Here is a 17,300-nt window from a genome sequence, read left to right as displayed (position 1 = left end):
CCACAGTTGTGCGTCTATATTTCGTTTTCGAACTCGTTTACTGTTTGCGCATGGCGTTCATGCAAGCACTCCGCCCCTAGCACTCCCCTCCTTTCTTTTATGCGAAGCATATTACGAGGGCTCAACCCAGCTCCTCAGGCGCGGCGGTGACCATGAAATCACGTGACACCGTGACGTCACGACAGAGGAGAAGTGGCTTTGGCTCAACTCTTGCAAGACGGGCTGGGTGGGAATCGAACCAGGGTCTCCGGAGTGTGGGACGGAGACGCTACCACTGAGCCACGAGTACAACGCTTCAAAGCGGTACAAAAGCGCCTCTAGTGAATGCGGTGTTGCCTTAGAAACGCGCTGTTTCTAAGGCGTGCGTCTCTTGCTCAGGCGCACATTTCGTTGCCGCGCCGAACGCTGCTTTGCTCGACGCTCACCGCGTCCAATGCGGGACGCGTAGTCGCTGCCCTGTAGCCCATTGTCTTACACCCCTTGGCGGGTCGACGGGAACGCTGTCGCGTTCCACTCTTGAAGGCGAAGAAGTAATGCATGAGTTGTTTCTTCGTCTAGCCGAACCAAATATAGCCAAGCAACAGCAGTTCACCAGGCTAAACAGTGGTTCAACAACTAAAATAAAGGCTAGTATGCTTCGCATCCTGGGCTTAACCTTACCTAAGCCACAGCCATTTTTCTCCTCGTCGTTAACTGGCTTCAACGTCAGTTCGTTGTCTGAGAGCGCGCACTGTGGACTGACTGTAAGATGCGCTGCAGTGGCGGAATGACTTCGACCACACGGAGTTCTTCAACGTGCCACCTATATTTACAAAGCTTTCTTCTTCCGCATTTCGCGCCTATCGCAATGTAACCGCAGAGGCCCGATATTTGATCCCGCGCACGACTTTATGCTCTGCAGCGAAACGCTACGGCCATTGAGCCACTGGGGCGGGTACCACAACTTTAGCGATATCGCCGCAAAAGCACTTTGTCTAGTGGGCTGTCTCGTTTTGCTTTCGTTTTCTTCAATCGCAGTAGCAGTGGCTTGAGCATGTTTCTCTAGGACTGAACTAATGCAAAAAAACCGAATGGACTTGCAATCGTCCGTCTGCTTTTCCATTTTCGCACCACATAAACGCCGATAGGGTCTCTTTGCAGACAGCTATACTATACTCGAGTCAAGGAATAATTGCTCCTTGTTTTTATTCGCTTTTGCGTTAGTTGCACAAGCTGTCATTACGATTTGTGAATGTTGTCTTCATTTATAGACAGTCTTGTAGGAAAGAGACGGACAAAGTGATAAAAGGTAATAAAGGCAAAGAGGTTAACTAGAGATAGCCATGGCTGGCTACTCTCCTTGGGGGGAGGGTGTAAGAAAACAGAAGCGGAAGTGAGAGAGCCAGAAAGAACAGAAGGATCGTGCACAAGTCAGTGGCGTAATGTAGCATTGCCAAAATTGCCAAAGTCTGTCATTCAAGCCGGTAGCATCAGATGTGTGTGTAAATTACAACGAGCCTGTCCGTGCACTTCGTTACCCTTTTACTCTATATTTTGTTTCTAACACAGTCTTCCTGCGATAAGCACTAGATGGTACCTTACCCATTTAGTGGAAAGAAGACAGGCTTCAGACAGGTCGCCAAGGATGCTCATCACTTACCAGAGTGAGCTGAGTTGGAGGTTTCCTGGTTGACGAGTCACGACCGCAGCCGTTGGCTCGGAGCAGCTCCGCCAGGTCTCCGTACGTCATGAACTCGAAGACCATCCAGGGTATGGTACCGGACTCTATACACGAAGGTGAGAAGCAGGACGAAGTGCAAGCTAGTTCGTCAGCGTGCGCAATTTCTCGTCAGCTGTGCATCTCAAGGAAACAAATGCAAAGCTGGGAGGTGTGCGGGGACCATATTTACGAAGCCCGTGCCCAACCCGCGACTGCAACGCAACAGACTCGCCAGGTTGGGCTCCGAAAAGAAAGCACCCGTATTTACGCTGAAGGAGGCCGTACATGTTCAGCGCATATGCCAGGCGAATTAAAGTGCTTTGCGAGACAAAATATTCAATCGGAAACCTACTATAGCCTGTACATGTCATGTTCGAGTCCACTTTCACAAACAGCCTTTGTTTGGAAACGAATTCGGCGTTCCAGTTTGTATTGCCCTCAATTTCGCAGCCCATATCTGGTCCATGAGCGGCCGATAGGGCTGCCTGGGCAACATGCAGGTCACGAAATACGTGTTCTCGACATGAACAAAATGGGAAAAATTAATAAATTTTGATGCGACAAGGGGTTAAAGCCAACGTACAGCCGTCTACATTTGTAACTTCCTGCGTTTATTACTGCCCCAAGGAGCAAACAGGAAAGAACATTTAGTCGATAGGAATCGGGGGCAAAGCGTGAAGTAATGAAAGGGATCGCGGCTCACAGGGAGTGGGCCGAGATCAAGCACGGCTTGTTCTTGTTGCACCATTTTTCACTTGCGACAACGGCGGCGACAGCAACGCTCAGAAAGTAACGCCCACTTAATTCTTGCCCTCTTGTGGCAGGCGCTTCAGCGTGTACGAGACCCGGCTGTTCGCATCTCGAGAAACCGTTGTCCTTCTTAACGGCGCGCGCCCTTTAAGCAGAAAGCTTAAGAAACAAGGCATCGGGGAGGCCACATCAGAGAAGGCGCGAGAGTGACATCACCGGATAAGAGACAAGCTATGTTATCCAATTACACGCTTCAAGGGATTTGATTAACGATCTTTCAGTGGTTTCTTTTCATGGAGAGACAGGAAGTAAACACAACCGCTTCGTGTGAACCGAGCAAAAAAGCTATCAAATGTAGTAGTCGAAGGAGTCGTGCACTGCTGAAAACGAAAAGCGATGGATCGATTCTGTCACCGCGCGAAAAATTACACGTTGCGGTGCGTTCTTCCTCTACCGCCGTAGTGTTTATCTCGGAGGATTATCATTGCTCACGCTCAGTTCCTATTACGGAGTTAGATAAATGCGTTGAAGCATCAAGCATGCCCACAGTGTGTCACGAGGCGCTCAGGCTCAAGATAAAGTGGGTACTATATGACGACGTTAGATGTCCTAAAAGTAGTTCCTAAAAAACAGTGATGTTAGAGATGCATCTTTTTTTTCTTGCCACCATAAAACTTCTTTTGAGTTCTTGGCAAATATGTTTCGATCACATCAACTACTTGATGATGTATATATCAGTTAAAATTAAATTAAATTACGGGGTTTTCCGTGCCAAAACCATTTTCTGATTATGAGGCACGCTGTAGTGGAGGACTCCGGAAATTTCAACCACCTGGGGTTCTTTAACGTGCACCTAAATCTAAGTACGCGGGTGTTTTCGCATTTCGCCCCCATCGAAATGCGGCCGCGTTGGCCGGGATTGGATCCCGCGACCTTGTGCTCAGCAGCCTAACACCATAGCCACTGAGCAACCTCGGCGGGTTGTATATATCAGTGCTGATATTTTTGAGAATGCGAGCTTGATATCCCACGAGAGCGCATATGAAAGGCTGCTGAATTTAGACATTAAGTGGCCCACCTCGCGGGCCCTAATAACATTTCGAATTGAATGCATCGCTATATATGCAACATAACCCGCAAGTGTCTCAAGAACTAGATCTCGCGAACTTCGCAACTCTTCAACTTTGCCCTTCAACCGGACTTTATGGTTATAAAAGCCGCTAACGTTACTGAAATCAGTTGCCGTTCAATTTCTATGAAGTGCTTGCATTGTACAATGAGGGAACGAGTAGCGGCATACATATTCGATATGTTAAGCAGTAACGTTATTTTAACTCTTTGTCAATGTGGGTCTAGAAAAACACTGTGACCTAGCTGGATCCTGCGGTGTTCGAATTTCGAAATGCGTTGGACAAATGTTAAATATATGCGTAATTCTATATTTCACCAAAGCATTCGAGAACGTCATGCACAGTGAAATAGAAGGAATAGGGGTTAAAACAATTCAAATTACACTTTCTCGCCACCGGTATCACCTGCTGGTCAGATGAGGATATGCGGTTCAGACGCTGTTCAGATCGGGAACCACTGTTGCTTTTTGTGCTAACGTTGCACTTGTTTTTATTATTGTCAATTCCCACACCGCTGTTCTCTAGTGACTGAAGATTGTGTATACTGAGAGTAGCGTAGCCAGATCTTTAATTCTGGCAGACTCTCGAAGCTAGCCTTAACTCCAAAGGATCTTGCTGCCGGCTGGTAACCCGTTTCCCTTTTCAGGATTGTGATAAAAATGCGATGAACCAGGGTAAAGTGTCTTGGACAACCTGGCCAACATTGGGATAGGTGAACCAATCTTTGTCAGTGGCCGCTTTTGACAGGTACGTTTACCTAACGAAAGGTCGGCCAGCCTGTCACAGGCACTATACACTGGTTCATCCAATTTTCGTCGCACAATGTGTTTTCATCTGCCGACTCCAAGATGACCCCCCCCCCCCCCCGACTATCCCTTTTATATACTTAATGCTTCATATACGAAAAGAATGAATTAGAGTTTCATCGCAGTGCAGTCATCACGATATGGCGATGTGTTGAAAAAACGCTGCCTTTGCTGATGACTAGAAAGAAGTTCCTTTTGCTTTACCTTTAGCGTTAATAATATCACAGCCGCATCAACCTTCAAGTATTAGAAAGTGTTCTAATCAACTCCACATAAAAAACATACGTTTGCATAAATTATGCAGTGTTCGAGCTGGAGCTTCCGACAATCCCTCTAAGTAGGGCATGTGATATATGTGAGCCGTTTTATCAGGATCCCTCTAGCCAATGAGAGGAACTCTACAGACTGCATAAAATAATAATTAACACGTCGTTAGACAATATGTACTAATTAACTTCGCAAGTGGCCTTTGTAAAACTCTGAGCTCATGGTGTGCGTGCCTCAGAAGTGCTCCCAGCTTCCTCCGTAACGCTGTGCTAGCCGATGCTGCGGCTTATCTCATTTCGGCTGACGGGATGCGTCAAAGCACAAACTGAGCGGACAAAGAGGACCCGCGCACACAGAAGACGCGGTCAGCGGCGCACGGTCTCCGTTATCTGCGTGGAAGAGATCATCCCCCCCCCCCCCCCCCTCCCCCGGCTGGGCGACGGCTTTCGTCGAGGCATTTTTCCGACGGGCGCCGAGTCGCAAAGTAATTTCAGACGTTTTCAGGAAGCCCGCTGCTCTGACGGTCAAGCCTGGTGGCACCTCGCAAAAGCTTCAGCCGCGCGAGGCTGGACGCGCCTCTGGCGGCAGATAACAGCTCGCCACTGGCCGGGACGAGGCAGCGAGGAGCGCATGCGCAAGGCGCGTAACGCGCGCCCCTATAGTGATGCCGCGATTCGAATTTGGGCGCGCCAAAGCAATCAAAACTCGCCGAGCCACGACGCCTTCGTAGCGTCGCGCGTTTGAACACCCGGGAAACTATTTCGGGGCGCACTCGGGACTGATTACGGGCATTCTATTTGAATAAGCCGTCTTGATGGGCTGGTAAATACGTGAGTGATTAGTGTCCTTGTGCAGTGCGTGAAACTCGCATCAAGCTCGCCGCTTTGCTCAAAGCATCCCCGATAGAACGGCTCCCGTATTTCACATGCTCCAATTATAGGGAGTTCCGCAAGGCTGAACTGAGACACTCCGCTTCGTCAGCGCGATGAAATCGAGGTCGCACCAACCGTAGACTTAAAAGACCCCTAATTCTAAAGAAAAAAGAAAGATGCTGAACTTAAACTTAGACTCTAAACCTAAACTTAAGCTTAGACTCTAAAATTTAACTTCAATGAGCAGCAGTTATGCAGGGCCCATTAATGTTTAAAGATGGTGCTCACATCTGAAAAGAGGCGCGTTGCTTGCTTGTATACGCGAGCCAACACTCCTCGTCTACTTTGATGTCTTCAAAGGAGATGAAATCTGCTTAAGTAAACCGTAACCTTGCGAGATTAACTTTCCTGCATTCTCGAAATTGCGGTGGAGTTGAAGCCTCCCTTCCACCATATGCAAAACTGCGAACACTAAAAGAAAAAAAAATAACAATAAAAAAGATAGTACACGCCATCGCAGCAGTTAAACGCCGTCTCCATATATTTCTCGGAAACGAAGATGTGTTCGAAATTTTCCCCGAACGATTGACGAATGATACAAATTACCGGATGAAGTGCGGAGTTTGCCAGACAAATATTTTGAAAGACAATTAAAAACTTTTCCCCGCTCTTCTTCTTACGTTCTTCTTACGTTAGTTTTTGTTTTTGTATTTTGGAGCTATGGTGTCTTCGCCATTAATATTCTTGCTTGTTATGCAAAAAATATGTAATGTAATTAATTTCTCCTTTGCTGGTCTGTCTGTAATAAATAAATAAATAAATAAATAAATAAATAAATAAATAAATAAATAAAAACCTATATTAAAAATTTCAACAGCAGCCGTTCTTCGATGTCTGGTTCATGTAGCAATTATTAAGGAGTCCCCTGAAGTGCAAAATATTCCGGCTGCTCTTACGGACCCTGATGATCGCGCTCAGTTCGACAAAAGAAAGAACGTTGGAGACCATTATACACATCCGCGAGGCGACGAAGCCTTTTTGACTGCCTTTCTGTTTGCTACCCTATACTTGCCTTACGCGCCGATCACTACAGAACCTGCAGTCGATTGCCTCGCCGCTTAAATTTCGAACTCGCCTAGTGTTTCGTCTGTCTTGTTGACAGTCCAGAGTACTAGGTCGCCAGCTTTGTCATTGCGCTAAAGAAAGAAAGGCAGAAACAAAGAAGTAAAAAAAATGACAAGGAAGAGGAGTAAACACTGCTGGAGGAGGTATACTGGCACAGGTGCACCTTGGAGCCGGATTTCAGTCAGCCGGCACCAATGTAAGAGCACCACTCAGGACGTAGCCGCTCCACGTGGCACTTTTCGCCTGTGCGAAGTGCTTTTTAGGCGTAATTTCTTCCCTGCCGTAATCTTAAACGCGGCTCGTATTAAAAAAAAAGGTGTTTTTCTTTTCTCGCCTCGAGGTTGTCTCCAAGGGATTAGCCGAAGGGCTGTGAGCATAATTTTCTACCAATTTTCCTACCGCTGCGCCAGAACAAGGAGAAGCACACTGCGCTTGCGCGAGGGCGGCACAGCTCTTCACGATGTGCTGGGCACAGACATCGTTGCGCTTCTAGTCACGTGGGCCACTTGTTCCTTTTTCTCCACATTGTGGCTTCCATTCTTGCCTACCAACTTGCTTGTCAGTGCTCGTTAGAGCTCCCATGGGAACACATTTGCCTAGGAGGGTCAGCCGCTCTAATGCTGCTTCAGGAGAAAAAAAAAAAGAGAGAGAGAGAGAAAGGAGAAAGGAAATAAAAGACTGTGCAGGTGCCTCTGATTAGCCTTCAGAATTACATAACTGAGCCGGGGGCGGGGTTGAGGGGGAGGGCTGAGATAGAGGGAGGGAGCAGAAAAGACAGTCGATGAAACGAAGGAGTTCGTTAAAGCGAATTAGTTAGACTGAGGAGAGCGCAAACCAAGACACCAGGTGCTTCGCTATAGGGGAGGCACGCCAAGAAAAGAGGTTGTCTGAGGACCCAAAAGAAAATGAAAAAAAAGGGGAAAATGTCAGCAATTTTGCGAAAGCGCGAAACACGTAAAATAGGAAACGCCTGAAAAAAAAAAATCTAACCATTCCCGTTTTACGCTTCTCTCTTGTTTTCTTTTGCAGGCACACGCACAATCCCGCGCGTGCAAGGATAAAAACTGCGAGCAATCAGCTTTTCTTTATTTCTTCTTCGTCCTGCCTGAGCCAAGGTTTGCGATGCGCGAGCGCCGGTCTTTCGGATGTCGAGGAAACGTCTTCGGCGCGGAGACTTTATCAGGCGTTTGTTTCACCCACGCCCTGGTTTCGTTTATTCTTCCTTCAAGAGAACTCCTTACGACGCTATAGTCGCGACGTCTAGCAAATAGCGTGGCGCACTGTGTAGCATATCTGCAGCGCCTTTTAATCGGACGGCCGTTAAATTCGCGTTACTTTCGTGTGTGAGCGCTTAGAGCGCGATAATCAGGCCCACGCGGTAGTCGCAGAGACTTAGCAGGTTTCTGCGCAAGCATAAAGCGTCGCTCGTTTCTCAAATTTAGCTCGAAGGCCTCGTGTCACGCCCTTGAAATCAGCGGAAGAAGAATAAATGAAAGAAGACAAGAGGCGGAGGTGAGCGCGTGTCAGCGGTAGTTGGCTCTCTCGCGGCCTATTCTGAAGTGGAAGCTAAGGGCCTTCAGACAGTAGGATGTGATTTTCCTATGTCGAAAGTCGCATATTTTTGTGACGTACTAAACATGACCAGAGTGAAAACAGCGCAAACTAACGCGACGTGAGAAAAGGACAGACAACGGAGCAGTTCTTTAACATCGTCGTCTGTCCCTTTCTAACGTCCTGTTATTTTGCGCTGTTTGCGCTCAAGTCAGGAACCAACCAGCCCAGATGCGTACGCTTCTGCGCTAAACATGCCCACAATGTGCCTTGCATCTAAGGAAAACGTCTTCTGCACAGCTAATGAACAGAATACTTTACTTTGTGTTTAAACGGGCGGAGAATGTCAGTGCTACTGCATCGACACTCCGCATTGAAACTCATTGTGGCGCTTTTTATCGCAAAGTCACAATTACATCGCGTTTTCACCTCATCTTATTTCCACTAGACCTCTTAGTCGCTTTAGCATTTCTATACTTAATCGTCACAAACATCACATTTATTTCATTCATAGCTTGTTTATTGATACAGTTTCGGTACGCTGTAGGGAGGTCGTTTAGGTGGCGAAGGCAACGTTTATAGATTGATCATACGACGTGCATGCGTATACGGGACAGCACAGAGCCAGTGCAATGCATACACTAGAAAATAATGCAGCCTGACATGGTTCAATGCAAGATAATAATAGAGCCAGTATGTGGAAAGGCACATTACTTGTCACGGATGACGCGATGTGTCCATCCGAGTAGTCGTAGAAAAGCTTCATCGCGCTGTGCGCAGCAGGCAACTGCCAAACGAAGCGCGAACTTGGGTGGACAGGAAGAAGAGAAAGGGTGGAGAACTTCCTCCCTGGAGGTTGTAAAAACTTCGTTCACGAGTCAGGAGCTTCCTTTTTTTTTATCCCCCTTTAGTTTTCCGTTTTCACTGGGAAATTCCGTCGAAGTTGTAAACAGTCTACTCCGGCAGGCATTATACAGGCTTTACTGTCGGCCGCCTTGCTAATATACGCGAGTTCGGCGTTGTCAACAAGGCCGTAGCGCGCTTTGACACTTGTGGAGAAGCCACGAAAAGAGGTGTAAGGCGCGCTTTGCCTGGGTCCGTGGATTGTTAGGTAAGTGTAGCCGGAATGAAGATCTCTAGAAACGTGCGTAGTTTGCTCGGGTCAGAACAGAGGTAAAATGGTTCGCACTGCGTGCCTTTTCGGAAACCACATAAGGCCAGCCGGTGAACAATTCAAGGTATACAACGGGATTCTAAATGCCTCGTATGGGTACGTCGGAAAGTGTTTGGCAGAGGGGATGCGGATAGAATTTCAGTGGATAATTTTTCACAATTGCGTTGTAACACTGTCTGTTCAAACAATTAATCCGTTAAAGAAAGGTAGATAGACAAAGCTGCCTCTTCCTTATTAGCATGCCTTGCCGGAACCAGTGACGAAAGTAAAAGAAGACAAAAAAAAATCGTCCGCGTGACCACAGAGTTCGCTCCTGTCAAATTGCGAGACTGTTGTGAGCAGCTTACCTTTAAACACGACGCCAAGCAGCTTGAGGATGTTCTCGTGCTTGAAGCTGGACATAATCTGCACCTCCCGCTCGAAGTCCGCCTGCGCCTCATTGGACACGCTTTCCTTGAGCACTTTCACGGCCACGTCCTCCTCGCTGCCGTCAGAGTGCGTGTACACCGCTGCACGAAGCAAGGCTGGTTAGGCATGCGCTGAGGCACCTCGTGCCGCTTGGCCGCTGCTACTTGACTCGTCCCTTCCTTCGTTCTCACCCTCACAATCTTTCTCGCCGCCTAGTTTCCTCCTCTGCCTCAAAGTAGTCCAACTGCCCGCCTCGAACGAGACGGCGAGTGTCCACGACAAGCACTTCGCCGCCTCGCTGCGCGAACCACCGCGAGCGGCGCAGCGTCGCTAGGCTGTCACTCCGCGCTTCCTTCCTCGCACTCGGTGTAACTGTGCGCTTCCAGTTCACGCACAATCGGAGAAACACGTGGGCGTGGCCCTTGAGCAGCAGTTCGGAAAGCGATGTGCCACAAGGACCTGCTCATAAGTGCGATGCGATGAACTGGGCTGGTTGTTTGGTTGTTTACTTACTTGACTCTCGCTGTCGTGTGGCATCACAGAGCATAGTATAAGTACACAGCACTACAGTTAACAGACGATGTACCGAATTTCGATACTGCTTCTTATTACGCGGTGTTATCCTAAAAACACGCTAAAAAGCTTGTTCTGAGCGATCACAACAACGACCGCTGGAAAATAGTCACGGTCGAGGGGTGCGCGGCAAATAGTGGACTGCCAAATGGACTTCGCATTACATGGCTCAGTTTCAACTTCGAATGAGTAGCATACGCGCGATAGGAAATAATAATGGCGGCGTGAAAAGCCACAGGAGGGAAGGGGTCGCAAAGAGGGCGCAACTATCGACAATTGTGGACCACGAATATCGCTTCTGTAGCCTAGTGAACCGAGTGAGTGGGAAACTGACACATGTTACACACATTGCACTAATAATGCTTCTTATCGCTGCAAATTCGGACGTCCTCTGTGTATGCAGCATTTCTATGCTAGCTTTTCATAGTCACGAAGTGGCCTCTCCTATGTTGTTCTTCTTATATCATATGCTCTGCGGACATTTCGGTAGGAGAGATTCAAACGCAAGTAAGTGAACCCATTACTTCAATAACTGGATCGATATGAACGCGTCAGAGTGTGCCGACGACTATAATAAAATGCGCATGCTCTCAGTTTTTCGATGCATATGCTCAATTCTTTTTTATTGTGGACATATTTTAAATTTATTGCGCACTGAATCTAGCCCAAACGCTCCCACGACGTCTATTATGAGATGTGAAATCACACTTTCTTCACATTTTTCTTGCGCAATCCTGTAGGAGGACTAAGAATAACTGTCACGACCGTGCAGTGTACACTTCCTGTTAATGCGTAGCATTCTTTGGCTAGGTGCCTGGGGTCATTTCCTGCTCCGTTCCGTTCGTCCTTACGTTTCGTGTCCCCAGAAGCCCGTACCACCATCTAGGCTTGAACAGGTGAATGCACAATGATGATGATTTATTTGCATCGCTTTTGAAACGGGGCGGTGACAAACAGTCACCTAGCCTGCTTGATTTATTCAGGTATGCTATACGTGATTTTCATTCCAGCATTTTTTTATACATCTCCTAAATCTTCTTTTGCTTCCTTAGGCCTTCTCTATCTATATTGTTCTACAAACTTGTTAGAGTTAATGTATATTCTGCCTACTCTAAGGCTTCCGTGCGCTTACCGCCACCTACTCGTGGCGCTCGAACCTCCGACGCGAAATGTTTTCAGCCAGCATGGGAGTGATGGTTTAGACATATATTTGCCTAGACTTCGTCCTTCTGGCTTCAAGCGGCTTCGTGACCTTTTAAACTCATCATTTTAAACAGTGTACTCCTTTATAAATAAATAAGTAAGTAAGTAAGTAAATAAATAAATAAATAAATAAATAAATAAATAAATAAATAAATAAATAAATAAATAAATACCATTAAAATTTTGCAACGGCAGTATTTGAACATACGATGTCTAAATGGAGAGGGCCGATATTGAAACCATTCGCCACGTACGGAGGCATGCACCGACAAGTGGCATAGAACACCCTTATGAATTCCTCGCGGGAAAGCCAGCGGGTTGAGACGCCCGGCGCGTTTCGATCCGGCCTTACCGAGGCGCAGTTAGAACGCACGCGAGAGTTTGCGCGGACAAGGAACGCGCGGACAGCGCAAGCAACCAGAGAATTACGTCTGCGACAACGGGGAGAAGCTTCCGAGGAGGACACGTTAAAACGAAGGCGAGCGCGTCGGCCGGTAAATTATGCGATCAGAAAAGCACTACAACAATATATATTTTTTTTTCATTTATCAAACGCAGAATTCGTAGCAAAAAAAAAAAGAGTTTACTGAGGAGAGCGTCATAGTGTGCGCGATTTTTTTTTTATTTTGCAGTTGCTTATCTCTTAAAATACGGCAGTGTTTGTTTCAAGGGCAAAGTATAGGCATCATAAGTAATGACTGCAAAGAATGCAACGCACTGTATACGGCAATTCCCCAACGAGGAGCTTGTGCCCTATTTTTTTTCTTTCTCCCGTAAGGTGACAGAGCAGGTGAAGCACAGAGGAATTGAGGAAGTCGTGCGTACCCTTGTGGACCTTTCCGAAGCACCCTTCGCCGATCTCCTCAACGAAGCGGATGCAGTCGGCCGATATCTCGACGTCGTGAAGCACCTTTCGCAGCGGCGTCTCCGGAGCCGACGAGTAGTAGGTGGGGTTTGTCACGTACTGCTGCATGCACTTGTGCAGAGAGCCGGTGGCCGCGCGCCGTGCTGCCCGCCGCCGCCGTTGCCGCCGCACGAGCACGGCCACCACGAGGCCCGCCAGCGCCAGCGTGCCCAGCACGGCGAGCAGCCCCGTCAGCAGGGGGGCGGGCCCGGGGCCCGCCGCGGCCGGACGCCACGGCTCGGCCGAACCGCCGCCGCTGCCCGCCGGCTGCGGCTCCTGCGGGTGAACGCGAACAACTGCTGCGCTTGGAGGCCGATTCGTGTTCCGCCACGGGGCGCTGCGAGCTTCAAGCTTACGGGTACGCGCATGTTTCCGACACCTTGCAGTGTCGCACGATTTGGACTATAATCTGGGGGCCGTACTTTGCAGTCACCCATTTCAGTTTCCTTCCTTTTCGCCCAGTGACTCGACGAGCCGCCGTTATCGTCACTGTCGGCCATTCGGCGCCACGGATGACAAGAATGGAAAATGAAATGGCTTCGTCACAAAATAACGGCCCCTCGGGCGTTTGGAGGTGGCAGCAAATTATTATTATTATTATTATTATTATTATTATTATTATTATTATTATTATTATTATTATTATTATTATCATTATTATTGTTGTTGTTGTTGTTGTTGTTGTTGTTGTTGTTATGTGTTGTTGTTGTGACCATGCCCATCATGGTCAGACCGGCCTGTCCCTAGTGCTGCGAATTCGGGGTATCGAAAAAAATATGCGGGAAAAGAGGAGCTGTTAAGATTAATGAGAAAAGGCGCATTGCGTATAGCGCCGCGGCGCACTGACTCTGCCATCTTTGAACACGTCATGACTGAGCGCCGTCTGGTCTTTTTTCTTTTTTTTTTCTCGGTTAGGAGACGACGTGCTAAGTAAATGCGGAAAATGGCTGTTTTCGCTATCTGGGAGAATTATTATTCGCAAATGATGCAACACTTTCGATCGAAAGCGCAAACAAAACGTTATTGCTGGTGATAATTTACACGGGGCCTTATTTTAACCTGATGGCAGTAAGTACTCCGATGTAAGTAAGTAGGTGGGTTCTCCGATGAAGCGATATCCGATTGCACGTCATCATCATCAGCCTGGTTACGCCCACTGCAGGGCAAAGGCCTCTCCCATATTTCTCCAACAACCCCGGTCATGTACTAATTGTGGCCATGCCGTCCCTGCAAACTTCTTAATCTCATCCGCCCACCTAACTTTCTGCCGTCCCCTGCTACGCTTCCCTTCCCTTGGAATCCAGTCCGTAACCCTTAATGACCACCGGTTATCTTCCCTCCTCATTACATGTCCTGCCCATGCCCATTTCTTTTTCTTGATTTCAACTAAGATGTCATTAACTCGCGTTTGTTCCCTCACCCAATCTGCTCTTTTCTTATCCCTTAACGTTACACCTATCATTCTTCTTTCCATAGCTCGTTGCGTCGTCCTCAATTTGAGTAGAACCCTTTTCGTAAGCCTCCAGGTTTCTGCCCCGTAGGTGAGTACTGGTAAGACACAGCTATTATACACTTTTCTCTTGAGGGATAATGGCAACCTGCTGTTCATGATCTGAGAATGCCTGCCAAACGCACCCCAGCCCATTCTTATTCTTCTGATTATTTCTGTCTCATGATCCGGATCCGCAGTCACTACCTGCCCTAAGTGTATGTATTCCCTTACGACTTCCAGTGCCTCGCTGCCTATTGTAAACTGCTGTTCTCTTCCGAGACTGTTAAACATTACTTTAGTTTTCTGCAGATTAATTTTTAGACCCACTCTTCTACTTTGCCTCTCCAGGTCAGTGAGCATGCATTGCAGTTGGTCCCCTGAGTTACTAAGCAAGGCAATATCATCAGCGAATCGCAAGTTACTAAGGTATTCTCCATTAACTTTTATCCCCATTTCTTCCCAATCCAGGTCTCTGAATACCTCCTGTAAACACGCTGTGAATAGCATTGGAGAGATCGTATCTCCCTGCCTGACGCCTTTCTTTATTGGGATTTTGTTGCTTTCTTTATGGAGGACTACGGTGGCTGTGGAGCCGCTATAGATATTTTTCAGTATTTTTACATATGGCTCGTCTACACCCTGATTGCACGTACATGTGAGTAAGTTTTCCTTCCTCCGCCGGGTTCTTCTTTCTTGGTGTTTTCGTTCGCTATCGGCTTTTCCTAAGTTGCTGCACTCTTATCTGCTTCGGTATTCCGGGACTAAAGATGCTGGATGTCAATAATTTGAACTGAATTTATTGATAGACAGACATCAGCGGGGGATTACACTGAGTATATAGTAAACAAGGAAAGCGAGTTCACATTAACGAATGCGGCTGATCAAGGGCCTCGAGGCAGTCCGTCGCTCCGATCGGGCACCTGACGAGATCGGTCCGTCGTCTCTCAAGTCTCAGCCCCATCTGCCCGCTCAGCCGCGCGCATTCTCACCCCCCAGCCGCGGGACCGCGTGTCCGGGGTGCGCAGCTCACACCGGCGGTGGCCGCCACTCAAACCATCCGAGCCGGCCGCGTCGCCTCGGCCCGACCAAAACATTTCCCGAAGACTTCCTTGTCCAGATGCCGCTACAGCGGCGTGCTGCGCGATTTATGGCGCTCGCCCGAACCAGCGCGCGAGAACCCCTGGCGCTCCCCTTTTCGCCGAACCGCGTCCGGCCACCGCCTTCCCGAAGCAGGCGTTTTCCGGAAGGGGCTCGGGTGCGAGCCAACAGCACCACATTGCAAGGCAACAGATACACAAACGCAAAGATAACCCCAGAGAAGACAAGCAAGCACGCACTTCAAACAAACAAAACCAAGGTGAAGATTCACAACGGCCTTACGATCTGGTTCTTCTTTTTTCTCGTAATAGCAGATATCTCTTACCACGTCAGTACTGTGCAATCCGTCATGACAGTCGTCATGCGAGAGCAATCGGTAATACTGTTTTCAGTGCCATTAAAAATATCTCTGTTGTTTTCGCTGTCTCTCCGCAGCAGTCGGGTCTTCTGAACATGCAGGAGAATGATAATCCCCGGACACGTATAAGCAGCGAGAACACTCAAAAGTAAATGCACATGAAAGTCTGCCCGCTTAGTTACTCTGTTGTTTTATTAGCTTACTGGCCACCGCATTAGTCATTCGGATAAAGATAAATGTAATTAAAGTTTATGCGCCGAAACCGCCCTTGTGTTTTGTGCTTCAACAAAACTGCAGTCCCTCGAAGATGCTTGCTTATGCTTTCCGTGTTACGAACAACATTTGCAGTGAAACACCTTTTTGCTGTACTTTCCACGACATAGGAAAATATGTTTACATGACTGAGGAGGCCTTCTCGGTTTATCATAACGACTGCACGCGCAATCCACGGCGATTACATAGGAGTCCTCACTAGTCACCTCCTCCTGACCGTGTTTCACATCAAAAGTTAATCTTCAAGCTAAATTACATTGGCCTTCCCTCTTTCGTAATAAACTGGATTTGCGCCTACTTAGAAAACGGCGCACAGCTGGTTTCTGTTAATGGTCACCACTCGCGTCCTTTGCCAGTTACTTCCTGGCTACCCCAATGTAGCGTATACTGGGACCACTCTTTGATTTTTAATGATATTGTTAACGCTATTATTGAACCTGTACAAATTCATTTACTTAAAGACGATTGCATTGTGTTTCATGAGATTGCTTGCCGAGAGGATCAGGAACTTTTGAATGCTAACCTTCATGACGTTTATTAATTGTGTAAAGAATGAGACCTGAAGCTGAATTAAGAATAAACAGTATGCATGCAGATACCTACAGTATACCTACAGTTTTACTACTCATCCTCTCGTTGAAGTAAAGGAATACAAATATTTGGCTGTGACAATAACCAGCAACCTAAGTTGGAATTCTCATATCTCTTATGTATGCGCAGCATCATTTCGCAAACTCCGTATTCTGCGTCATAAACTAAAACAAGCGCTCCCGGAAACTAAACTTCACTCATACCCACTCTGATCCGGCCGAAAATGAAATACGCATGCCATGTCGGGGATCTACGTAATAAGCACAATATTAATGCACTAGAGATGATTCAGCGGAAAGCAGTCAGGTATATGTTTTTCTAAGTACCGTATAACCGACTCACCAAAAATGGTGATGATGATGACGATCTATGCGGCCTTCCCCTTTGTATCGGGTGATCAACAAGAGCTCGGATCCGGCACTCATCAGAAGAATGCAGTTAAAAAGCAGAGTACATATAAACACAAAACTAACAGACAAAAGAGAAAAGGCAATGGCACAACCACTTAGCGGAGAGAGGGAGAAAAAAACACGAACAAAGAAGGGGGGGGGGGAAGCGGCTCGTCTTATGTCCTCATAATCGTTGGTTCACTTCAGTGAACAGGCGGCTCACCGCCTCTGATGGGTTTCTCTGGAGCGCCACCAAAATTCCAATGTCGTCTTAGCCATTTCCAGCGCTTCCCACTGTAGGCCCTGTCCCTGCGGGCGAAAGCCCATTGCCATTGTCAGCGCTTCGCTGCCGCCCGTGACCCCACCGGGGCTGGCGGCTCCGTGGCTAGCAAGTGTCGTCTCTACTGGGGGCAGAATCCTAGGACACTCCATAACAATGTCTTATTGTTTCCTCGGAGTTGTTGCACAGGGGGCAGGTTGAGTCAAGGCCCGCTGTGAATTTGGAGCGCAGTGACCGTGTTCGGAGGACTCGGCTTCGGGCGTTGCTCAACAGGCCACTGCCTTTGGAATTATGGTATATGGGCTCCTTCTCTATAGTCATCTTTTGGGCAGAGGAGATGGACATTGCCGTTTTCTG

General features: G+C 47.8%; 1 protein-coding gene across 1 annotated transcript in view; it reads right to left on the bottom strand.

The window, feature by feature from the left end:
• The window catches only part of LOC135901737 (high affinity nerve growth factor receptor-like), a 174,726-nt gene that overhangs the window by 34,130 nt on the left and 123,296 nt on the right, over window positions 1-17,300 (bottom strand). Inside the window, exons 5-7 of the mRNA XM_065431556.1 lie at window positions 12,384-12,738; window positions 9,722-9,883; window positions 1,640-1,764 (exon numbers count right to left, since the gene is read on the bottom strand). Of these exons, the coding sequence (XP_065287628.1) occupies window positions 1,640-1,764; window positions 9,722-9,883; window positions 12,384-12,738 (642 nt within the window). The remainder of the gene's footprint in view (window positions 1-1,639; window positions 1,765-9,721; window positions 9,884-12,383; window positions 12,739-17,300) is intronic.

This window comes from Dermacentor albipictus, chromosome 1, assembly GCF_038994185.2.
Source record: "Dermacentor albipictus isolate Rhodes 1998 colony chromosome 1, USDA_Dalb.pri_finalv2, whole genome shotgun sequence".
NCBI classification, from domain to species: domain Eukaryota; kingdom Metazoa; phylum Arthropoda; class Arachnida; order Ixodida; family Ixodidae; genus Dermacentor; species Dermacentor albipictus.
Note: the sequence above shows the minus strand (reverse complement) of the source record. Positions and strands in the feature narration are given on the sequence as shown.